General features: G+C 45.1%; 1 protein-coding gene and 1 non-coding gene across 2 annotated transcripts; both read left to right on the top strand.

The window, feature by feature from the left end:
* Nucleotides 1–4,805: 4,805 nt before the first annotated feature.
* On the top strand, nt 4,806–4,936 carry LOC142425187 (small nucleolar RNA SNORA69). Its single transcript, XR_012779544.1, has one exon. It is a non-coding gene; the product is annotated as a small nucleolar RNA SNORA69 (small nucleolar RNA).
* Nucleotides 4,937–6,139: 1,203 nt separating this feature from the next.
* Nucleotides 6,140–11,194, top strand: LOC142424366 (transmembrane protein 169-like). The gene is made up of 2 exons (XM_075529525.1): nt 6,140–6,410; nt 9,859–11,194. Exons 1-2 carry the CDS (start codon nt 6,140–6,142, stop codon nt 10,467–10,469), a joined length of 882 nt encoding a protein of 293 aa, XP_075385640.1. The 3' UTR covers nt 10,470–11,194.
* The last annotated feature ends 648 nt before the right edge of the window (nt 11,195–11,842 follow it).

Here is an 11,842-nt window from a genome sequence, read left to right on the forward strand (position 1 = left end):
GATGGATAAGTAGATGTGAGTTCATTAAATTTGTTATTTGTTTTATTTGTGTTTGAATTAAAGGAGAAACTCATAAAGCTTTTTTTCTAGGCACAATGAATTCTTCTCTGGGGACACATGTGGGATCCTGAAAGTGACCTTATCTCCATTTGCATGCAGATGAATATTACGTGGATTCTGGTGAGAGCTGAAACTTTTGTTCTTCTTCAGTAAGTGTGTAAAGTCCTCCTCACTTTCAGCTTGTAATGTATCATCTACATATCTCAAGTTGTCAAATAAACCTTCATCTAAACCTGATGCTACATTCTTCTTCTTCGCATAATCCAGCTTCTCTAATATTTAGTCAACATAAACACTGAATAAGTGTGGTGAGAGGACAGAACCCTGAAGCACACCTTTCTTGATTTTAAACCATGCAAAATTCCCTGTGCTGTTCACACGATGGCCTCCTTACCCATGTACAAATGCTGCATGAGCACAATAAAGTGTCAGGGTACCCGCCCTAACACATCGTCATGGGCCTGGTAGGCACAATTGTACAGCAACAATAAGTAAAGATTATAGTAGAGTCATAGAGAGCATGAGAGATAGAGGAGAGAGTCAAATCATGGAGTCAGACCCAATTCAAAATAACAATGCTCACCTCAGCCTCACTTGGTGGTACACATGGAGAGAGATTTATCGTTAACCAAAGCTTTTATATTCTCCCTAATTACATTTGAAGACATATGTGACAGGAAAGAGTTGTGCTATAGGTAATACAGTAGTGGGAGAGGGCATGATCTAGGGGTATCCACGTACTAGGAAGGGGAGGTATTGGGGATATACATGTCATAAGATGGGCAGACCCTAGACTCAGGATGGCAGCCTAACTTTGGATGTCACTGAGCTGGTTTGGCCTGTTCTCTGACTCACTATAAAAACCATTATCAGTATGGTATAAAACTCCACCTAAATTGATTACTGTAAGCCTTTAGGGAGAAGTAGCCCATTCCCTTTAACAGCAGGGAGTAGGCCCTACCACTCCAGACAGTTGTTTGGCAACAGACTGCCTTCAGGGCGGCAACTTGACCATCATTTTCCACTAGCTGCAAGCAGTGCCATAGTCCAACATATTTGGGGGAGACAACTTGGGAAAAATCTTTATGTTTCCCACAATGAATGAATGATCTGGGATTTTCATCCTTCTCAAGGTAGTCTATAATTTGTTTTGATCCACAGAGTTGAGTGCTTTTGCACAGTCAATGAAACACAAATAAATGTCTTTCTGGTAGTCTCTGCTTTCAGCTGAGATCTAGCCAACATCTGCAATGATATCCTCTTTTCCACATTCTCATCTGAATCTGGTCTGAACCTCTTTCAGATTCCTGTCATGCTGCAACTTTTGTAAGATGATCTTAGGCAAAATTTTAATTGCATGTGATATCAATGATGTCATACTCTAATTAGAGTATCTATTGGGTCACCTTTCTTTGGAATGGGCACAAGTAAGGACCTCTTCCAGTCAGTTGGCCAAGTAGCTGTCTTCCAAAATTTCCTGGCATGCACAAGTGAGTGCTTCCAGTGGTTTATCACCTTGGTGATGCATTTCAGTTGGTATTCCATCAATTCCTGGAGCCTTGTTTTGGACTAATGGTTTTAGTGAAGCTTGAACTTCTTCTTTAAGTACCATTGGTTCTTGCTTTTATGCTCACTCATCCTGGAAGGTTTGCATGTCTACTAGTTCTTTTTGTAAAGTGCGACTGTGTATTCTTTCCATCTTTTTTTAAGCTTTCTGCGTCACTCAATATTTTGCATATATACTCTTTCAATATGGCAGCTTGAGTCTTGAATTCTTTTCTTGAGTTCTTTTAGTTTAAGTTATGTTGAGTGTGTTCTTCCATTTTGGCTTTCTAACTCCAGGACTTGGCATATTCCATTATAATATTTCACTTTATTTCGTGGACTGCCCTTTGAAATTTTCTATTCAGTTCTTTGACTTCATCATTTCTTCTAATATCTGTAATTAAGAGCAAGTTGCAGTGTCTCTTCTGATGTCCAACTTGATCCTTTCTTTATTTCCTTTTTAATGGCCTTTCACTTTCTTCGTGAATGATGTTCTTGATGTCCTCGCACAGTCCATCAAGGCTTCCTCATGCGTGTTCATTGCATCAGATCTGTTCTTGACCGTTGAAGGCAACTGATTTTCAACAAAAGACCAAAAAAAAAAAAAACCACTACATGGGAAAAGGACAACCTCTTTAACTTATGGCACTGGAAAAAAATTGTATCTCCATCTACACAAGAATGAACAAGGACTCATATCTAGCCCCATGCACAAAAATAAACTCAAGATAGATGAGAAACCAAAAGTAAACCCTAGATCTTTCAGGATTATCAATGAGACAATTGGGGCAAACTTACGGGCTCTATTGCAGGGCCTACACAGACTACCAAATATCATAAAGGAGCACACACTGTGAAAGATAAAATTGATGACTGGGAATTATTAAAAAGAAAACATGTATGCACATCAAAAGACTTCATTAAAAGGGTAAAATGAGATCTTAAGAATGGCATAATGGACAAGGGACTAATTAGTGAAATCTATAAAATTCTGTAAGACCTTAATAAGAAATTAACAAGTAATTCAATTCTAAGGTGGGCAAAGGACATGAATAAATTATGCAAAAGGGGGACATTTGAATGGCTAATAAACACATGAAGAAATGCCCAAGATCACTAACCATCCAGGAGATGAGTTCTCGGGTCTCTTGCTTTGTGATAGTCACACCAGGGTGCAGCTGCATTAGCCAGTTCCCTGCTGCAGCTGGCAAGGCTCACTTCCTGCAAGACATCCCTAAGGAGAAGCCGCATGGACCTACCCTGATACAGCCCTAGGTGCTGGAGCATCCGTGTGGAGGCCCCTGCCAGCGCTAAGATGCTTACACATTCCCTGATTTGGCTTTCCTCCTGCAATTCACATCATTGTGCTTGTTTTGTTAGATGGAGGAGGACTTTGTGGATTGGTGTTGGACATATGGGTTAATGTTGGACTTGTAGGCTTTGGCAGTAGTGGGTTGGGTTGTGTTTTTGATGTGCACTTAACCTTTATATAAAACTCTGTCTTATACATGAGTTTCTGTGGATTTGTTTCTCTAAAGTACCCAGACTAACACAACTGCTGATGGGCTTGTAAGTATGTACAACTGTTGTGGAAAGCAATGTGGTATACCTAAAACAACTAGCAACTGAAATACCATCCGACCCAACGCTCCCTCTGCTGTGCATATACCTACCCCACAGAAATAAGAGACAGACCATGAACAGATGTATGCTCCCCATATTCCTTGCAGCACAGCTCACAAGAGTAAGAAGCTTGAAACAGCCCAAATGCCTCTCAGTAGAAGAATGGAGAAAGAAACTCTGGTACATACACACCCCCCTTTAAAACAGCCATGAAAACACAAAGTACTGAAGGACATGGAGGAACCTGGAAATCATTGTGCCGAGTGAAAGTTAGTCAATCATAAAAGAGCAAACATTGAATAAGCACCCAGAAGAAGGCAGGCTACTGCCTCTGGGCATATCCTCTTCTAATCTGGTCTGCCAAGCAATGGGGCAGAGACCCTGTCTAGCAGCTAGGAACCATAGATCACCCTCTCTGTAAACTCTCTAAAAACCACTTCAACCTTAACTTAAGGCAAAATTGTTTAACAACACTTATAAAAACCTAAAGACAAGAGGGGATAGCAGCGGGGCAGGGGTGGAAGGTGGGGTGGAGCACGGAGGTAGAAAGATGAGACTTTGTACTCCTGTAAAAGTTCCAGCCTTGGAAACACACCTAGGAGGTGCTACCCTGTCCTATAGGGTCAGTATAAATTGGCATCCACTTGAGGCCTGTGAACTTGGGTTTTGTTTGTTTATCCAGCACAGGGACAAGTCTACATGTCCTAAAATGTTTAATCACTGTATTAGGCCAGGCTCTTTAAACATTTTGTTAGAACTTAAAAATTGAGGCAAAGGAGAATATAAATATAAGACACTAACCATGTTCTAACAATTCATTGTAAAAAATGTTATGCTATTCAAATAAACAATCCAAAGGGAGAATAGTACTCTGTTCCCACTAGAACAATTTGACCTAGCTTCTGTCTAGTTCTTGGGGACCCAGGTCGTGTGCTATAGACTACTGGAACTTTAGACTCTGTTCTTGCAACACACACAATGACCTTCATTGGTCACACTAAAAGGACTCGATGTGGAAGCCCCACTAAGTGGATTGAGCTTTATCGCATACTCACCTGTAACCCTTGGACTTAAAGCTGAAAGTCCCTAGTGTGAGAAGAAGAGACTGACTGTTATCCCTAGAACTTGGAGCTGGCCTTGAACTGTGCTTCAGCACTCCAGCCTTGAGGTGTGCAAGAAGTGTTCACTCAAACTACCATACACTTGCTATTTTAATGCTCTCCTGGCTTGATTGTGGCACGTATTAATCCGGTAGGTGTTTCATGAGGTGTTCTTGTAATTTAGTTGGGATAGGCTCAAGGTCATGGCTTTTGCGGAATACAAAGATAGAAATGGTTCGCACCTTAATTATCTGGAGCAGGTATAACAGAAATACCTCCAGTGTGGGAAATCTATTTACTCAGTTTAGGCTAGATGTGAATCCAGGGCACCCGCTGGAGAATGCCCTTGACTGCAATTTCTGCTTCTTGGCTCCTTGGAAGTCTCCTTGGTGGGGCATCTGCCTTGACCCAGTTTTCTGCTTTCTTGCAGCTTGCTCATTTATATATCAAAAGTGATTTATTTAAGGCACACCCCACAAAGCAGGCTGTAATTACAGTGCTTCAGTGTGTGGAAGTACTGCCCTTATCCTGTTGAGAGAAATAGCAATGTAGGCCGACTCTGGTTTTGCCTCCTCAGGTGAGATCCTGATCCATTAGCACATACAATTATGACTTGACTGTAGCTCCCGGCCACGCTATTGCTTTGGGAATGGGGTTGAGGATCTTGAGCTATATGAAAATTGGGTGGGAACTTTTGTTGTCCTGTTCTTGCCATTTTGCTCTCCTCTAGAAAGGAAAGGGGGTTCGAATACATGGCCCTGTGTGTGTGTTGAATGAATCCAGGCTGTGTTAGTGGGTCTGCAAAAGGCAAAGTGTGGTGAATGCTAGCAGCTACATGGAGATCGGCACTGACTTAGTACCTGTTTCTCTGAAAAACAAAGAAATAAAAAGATGCACCCTACAGTAATAATGACTCATTAACATGACAAAGAAAACCATGTTCCCAAATGACAATAAAACCACAGGGATAGTAGAGTTGACGATGTATATTTTGGGAGACACCACTCAATCCAAACCGATGGCTTGCTCAGAGTTGCCCTCATGTATTCGCATATAGTTACAATATGTGATGGTATAGCCCAAGGTCTGGCATACTGGTCCTAATCCTCTGCCTCTGCTCTTGGTGGGAGGTAAGAGAGGTACTTCTTCCATCACTCTAGATCAGTTGTTGTCAATCTTCCTCATGCTGCGACCATTTAATACATTTCCTCATGTTATGGTGACACCCCAACGATAAAATTATTTTAGTTGCTACTTCTTAGCTGTAGTGTGGCTACTGTTATGAATTGGGTGACCCCTGTGAAAGGGTCATTCATCCCCCAAGGGGATTGAGACCCATAGATTGAGAATCACTGCTCTAGAGCACTCCCCCACCCAACTTCCTGTACTTCAATTCTCCCACTATGTTAATGGTTCACATAATATTAGTGTCTAACTCACTGCTATCAAGTCTGTCTGACTCATAACAACCGTGTATGTATGCATGGCACAAATATGACCACTGGTAGTACCACAACCACGTTATCACAACAGTTCATTCTTGTAACAGTCTTTGCGACAGCACTCCAAGAGAGAAATAAGGAGAGGAGAAGACTTCTGCCTCATCAAAGGCCATTTCCCAACAGGGCCCTCTCTTGATCACTCTATTTGCTTCCTGTGGATGACTTAGACTTTCCCCCTTTCAGGTACAACAATCACAGATACTTCTCTGCCTCACTCCCTCCATAAAGAGGCTATGAGATGTCTGGGTTGTGAATTTATCTCAAGCAAGCTGGGCCCTTTCCTGAACAGAACTTGCTGTGGGCACGGGGATGGAAGAGCCAGCAATTGTGGAAGGAGAGAGCCAGCTCCCAAGCTCCCAGCAGGGCACTCTGAGGAAGGCTATGGCTGCCGCCTTGACCCTGGATGGGGAATCTACCATGAGTCACAAGAAAAGGAAGAAGAAAGAGTCCCGCCCAGAATCTATCATTATTTACCGGTTGGATAATGAGAAAATGGATGAGGAACCAGAGGAATTGGAAGGTGGAGAGCGGCCTAAAGAAGAGGAAGGAGATGACTTTCTAGACAACCCTCGTGATGATGGTGAGTTTGTGTGGCCGTGAGCCTAAGCACAGCCAATGGCGATGGGAGTCTCTGTGGCCGTGAGCCTAAGCACAGCCAATGGCGATGGGAGTCTCTGTGGCCGTGAGCCTAAGCACAGCCAATGGCGATGGGAGTCTCTGTGGCCGTGAGCCTAAGCACAGCCAATGGCGATGGGAGTCTCTGTGGCCGTGAGCCTAAGCAAAGCCAATGGCGATGGGAGTCTCTGTGGCCGTGAGCCTAAGCACAGCCAATGGCGATGGGAGTCTCTGTGGCCGTGAGCCTAAGCACAGCCAATGGCGATGGGAGTCTCTGTGGCCGTGAGCCTAAGCACAGCCAATGGCGATGGGAGTCTCTGTGGCCGTGAGCGAATAGGCATGGGAAGAAACTAGACAAGAATGTCTGATAATAGGCAGGCATCCCCTCACTGATTTATTTCTTCTTTTCTTTCAAATAACACGTCCCACCCATTTATTACCAAACCCATCTTTCAGGTAATGGCAACCTCTTCCGTTTGGTGTGGTGAAATACAGATGAACTCGATAGAGCCTTTGTATGTACAACTCCTTACAGCCCCGGCGTGTCCTTCTCCAGGGCCTCCTCCTGGAGCTGTGCCTGATGTTATGGTCTGTTTTCATTCGAGTCCATCAAGGACTAGGACAGTGCTGCATTGAGGTCCTGCCCAGGAATCTATTGATCCTGACAGTCTTCTGAGATGACACGTGAGGAAGTGTGCTGTGTACACCACAAGGGTAGAGATAGGGAGAAAGCACAGCCAGTATCTTCTTTAAAAATCCCAAACTCATTGCCAGCAATTCATTGCCGAGTCATCGTGACCCCTGTGGGTTTCTGAGACCCTAATGGTTGACGGGAGTAGTCTTTCTCCTGCAGAGATGCTGGTGGTCCTGAACTGCTGACCATATGGATTGGAGCCAAACGCTTAACCACTACACCACCAGGGCTCTTCGTGATGACCTTTATTCTCACAGTGCTTCAGAGTATGCACTCAATCATCGGACAGTATTTTCTGAGCACCTACTATGTTCTACGCTGCGTGATGTGGACATGATCTCTGCCATTTGGGAGCTCCTAGGGTAATGGACGGAGCGGTCTATCCACAAAAATCAGTAAGACAAGTCAACCCTGTTCATTACTAACCATGAAACCATACTAATTCCTTCAAGAATGATCAGGAAAATACAAGTGATAACATCAGTGAGGAGTTCAGATTTCTAAAATAGTGAAAACACGAGCACATCAATGCGAGGAAGTGAAGGCCCCCTCATACACTCCGGGGAAAGTGGAAGCCACTCTGGAGGGAAGTGATCAATTTGGGTTAAAATCCAGAAATTCAACTGTCTAGTTCCCATCTACTCCAGGGAATCTATGCCCATGAGCATCAGGAGGTGGGTATAAGCATGTTGCTGCTGCTGCTGCAGCAAAGGAAACTGGGAGTGTGCTCATGCAGGATTCCTGTGCACCAAGAAACAGGGGAAATCGATCAATTTGCACCTATGGATAGGTTTGGATCATAGATGCCGCCAGCGAGAACAAGGGGAGTCGTCCCGGGGGCCATGCAGCTTAGCATAGGGTCAGGGGGATATAGTCACAAACTGTGATCATTTCAGGTAGTGGTGAGTGTTACAAAGAACATGAAACCATGATGATGATGGAACGTCCTGGGGGAGAGATTGCAGATAACGGAAGGCCTCTCTGAGGAAGGGATGTTTGAGCTGATCTGAAGGAGCCAGCCATGAAGAGGTCTTGGCAGAGCATTTCCAGAAGGGCAGACAGCAGAGGTGAGACTCTTGAGATAAGAGTTACCTTGGCCCATTTATCGAATGGAATTATTTCTGTGTGACTGCAGAAGAACATTGAAAATACCATGGCTTGATGCATGGACAAACATCTCTCTGGGAAGAAGTAAGGCCAGAGTTCTTAGCGGCAAGGATGGCAAGACTTTGTCTTACATACTCCGGACATATGGGCAGGAGAGACCAATCCCTGGAGAAGGACACCATGCTTGATAAAGTAGAGGGCAGCGAAAAAGAGGCAGGCCCTCAACGAGATGGTTTGAGTCATGGTTGCAACAATGGCTTCAGATGTTTTAACAATTCTGATGATCACACAGCACCATGCAGGTTCGCCATGGGTTGGAACTGACTCCATAGCACTTCACCACAACAGCAGAGTATGGGCAGCCCTGGGGGCACAATGCTTAAGTGCTCAACTATGATTGGAAAGGTCAGTGGCTTGAACCCGTTAGTTGCTCCCTGGAACAAAAGAAAGAGCAGATAATCTGTTTCCATAAACATATTAGGCGAGGAAACCCCACAGTACAATTCTGTTCTGTCCTCTGAGGTGGGGTCAACTCAATAGTACATGACAACAGTAACAGCAAGTAGCAATCACAGGAAGATGGTGAGAGGAAGTCTGAAAGATGGGCCGTGGTTGGCCTTTAAGGCCTTTAAGATCAATATGTAGACCATGTTGGATCTCATAAGTTGTAAGAAGAAGCTTTGAGCTTGTTAGGAATGCAAGGGAACATCCATGGAGCATGTAAAGCATCTGCATGTGACTCCCCCTGGGTGGAAATTCTGAGGCAAAAAGTCTATATTGTCCATGAACTCTGATTTCCAACAAGACACCAGCAAGACGGTTCTTTGGTTGTCAGTCTCCTCACTGAGGCCACCTTGTGAAAAATAAACTCTTTCTTTCCAACTTGTGGCGTTAGTGAATTGACTCCACTGGTACTCTTTTCTTGTCACGGGGATCAAAGCAAGTGGGTGCAGTATACAGCTTATCAGGGGCTTCCAGACGGATTCTTGCCCTGGATTCATGATCTGTGTGTGTTGGATAGAAGTGTATCTATGTGCTTATACATATGGTTATGTATGTATGTTAACCCAAACGCCTTGCCATTGAGTTGATGCCGGCCATAGCCACTCTATGGTACTTATGTTATGGAGGTATCAATTGCTACCTGCTTGTGTTACATGTAGGGAGGATAACACCCACCCAAAGAGTATGGATACTTTGAAAAGGGTTGAAACTTGTCTCCCTACGTTTGTCCACATCACAGAGACCCTGCCATGAAGGAGGCCCAGAAAGGCAGAGAGAAGGTATGAAAGACAGACAGTGCACTTCACAGTTTTATCAGAGGCCAGATGTGTGTGAATCCCCTGGGGGAGCGGGAGTGGGAGAAATAGAGCCAGTGTCCTGAAGTAGGCCTGTTCAGTCACCAAAGTCACTAAGTTCTCCTGGTTACTGTGGCCAGCATTGTGTAAGAGGACAGACATCCTCATCTCCACCTCAACCTCTTTTTACAAACATTTTATCGGGGGCTCATACAACTCATCACAATCCATCAAGTCACCCATTGTGGCAAGCACATTGTACATGCCATGGTGTCCTTTCTGATCTTGACTTTCACCTCCTCTGTGGCCTGTAGGTATGTGGAACATGCCCTTGGACAGCCGCTACATCACCTTAACTGGGACCATCAACCAAGGGAAGAAAAAGGGTCAGATGGTGGACATCCATGTCACATTGACAGAGAAGGAGCTGCAGGAATTGACCAAGCTGAGAGAATCATCAAGGAAAACTACCCGTGAAGGAAGGAAGGTCTGTGCCATGGGAGCTGACCGTGGGCCTCATGTGGTCCTCTGGACACTGGTCTCCCTGCCAGTGGTCTGCATCCTCTCTTTCTATTACGGCACCATCACCTGGTATAACATCTTTCTTGTGTACAACGAGGAGAGGACCTTCTGGCACAAGATTTCCTATTGCCCCTGCCTCGTTCTTTTCTACCCAGTGCTCATCATGGCCTTGGCATCTTCCCTGGGCCTCTATGCTGCTGTGGTGCAGCTCTCCTGGTCCTGGGGTGCCTGGTGGCACGCGGCTCAGGACATGGAGAAAGGTTTCTGTGGTTGGCTCTGTAGCAAGCTGGATCTGGAGGACTGCTCCCCCTATAGCATAGTGGAGCTGCTGGACTCTGACAACATTTCAGGCAACCTTTCCAACAAGGATGCAACCCAGGAGGTAGAAACCTCCACTGTTTAAACTCTCGACAGTGGCCGTTCTTCTCTGGCCCCCATTGTCTACAGAGACTATTCTAACTCCAGATGATTCTTTTAAGCATTCTACCCCTCCCCACCCCACCTCACTGTTCTTCTGGAAAATCCTAAGCAACATGGGTCTGTTCAAACGTCTCAAGATGACTCCAGGAGGGCAGGGGACAGATAAGCAACTTGTGCCAAAGCACTGCACCCAGTGGACACTTATTCCCTGCCTGAAGTGACCCTTCAACAGGGAGTCCAGTAGTAGCAGTTCAGGAGCTGGAAGTATTCCCGTTTCCTGTCACCCAAGAAAATATGTGACCAAATGTGGCAGGGGGAATCAGGAGGCCCAGGGAGATCAAGACCACCAATGAGATCATGGAGAAGGAGTGAAAGATTTAAGCACAGGGCTGGCACAGAATAGCAGAATGCAGACTGTAGCACTGAGACATACAGAGAACTGGATCTTATTAAGAACCTAAAATACCAGTGATTGAAGAAAGCTAGAATTGTGTCTTTTTTTCTCATAGAGAAGACTGGCACCCAAGGCTCTTCTAATTTAGGATGGTGCGCCTCTCATTTTGACCCTTAATGCTCCCGGGTCTGACTGCGTCTCCATCCATCACATCCCTGTTTCTGGCAGCAGAACAGTGGAAGGAGCTGGAGGACCACACCCTTCCCTTGTAAGAAGAGTTCCCAGAAGTTCCACTCAACACTTGCTCTATCATCTTGGCCAGACCTTAGTGACATCACCTCAGGTTTAAAAGCACCTCAACCTAGCCTATGAGTTAAACTGGGAAAATGTAATGGTCATACTGGGACAGACTGTGACAGACTTTGAGAAAGAGCAAGTGCTCAAAGGTGTTAGGAAGTTTGCAGGGGAGTTACATGTGATGAATGAAAAGTACCCTGTAGAGGAAACAGACCCTGCTTGGAATCAGAGTGAGCCTCAGGACAAGTGGGCACGGGAACATTTCTGGTGTGCATCACAAGTGGACTAAAGGCAGGTAGGCAAAAGGCCATTAATTATTCCCAGGTGGGCTGTAGGCTTTTTAGAGCGGCTAAAGGAAGCCCTAAAGAATGATACTGTGTAGACAGAGAATCCTATGAGGGGCAAGTCTTGCGCAGGGACAAGTTTCTCACATAGTCCACATAGGACATTCGCAAGAAACTCCAAAAACTAGTGTGAAAGCCTGAAGGAGCTGCCTAGAGGAGATGGTTGCTTGTGCTAATTCGTCCTTTTACAATAGGGCCCAGGAAGGGGAGGTTCGAGCCCGGGAGAAGGAGGAAAGGAAGGACATTAGGCATGCCCAGGTATTGGCTGCACTGCACTCAATAACAGACGCCCGTCGAATGTCTCCCAGGTTATCCAGACCT

This window comes from Tenrec ecaudatus, chromosome 13 (assembly GCF_050624435.1).
Source record: "Tenrec ecaudatus isolate mTenEca1 chromosome 13, mTenEca1.hap1, whole genome shotgun sequence".
Lineage (NCBI taxonomy): Eukaryota > Metazoa > Chordata > Mammalia > Afrosoricida > Tenrecidae > Tenrec > Tenrec ecaudatus.

Bases quoted from the DNA above. Each gene is read 5' to 3' on its own strand.
- LOC142424366 (XM_075529525.1), top strand. From the start codon at position 6,140: ATGGAAGAGCCAGCAATTGTGGAAGGAGAGAGCCAGCTCCCAAGCTCC. The intron at 6,411-9,858 runs GTGAGTTTGTGT...TGTGGCCTGTAG, and splicing joins AGACAACCCTCGTGATGATG to GTATGTGGAACATGCCCTTG.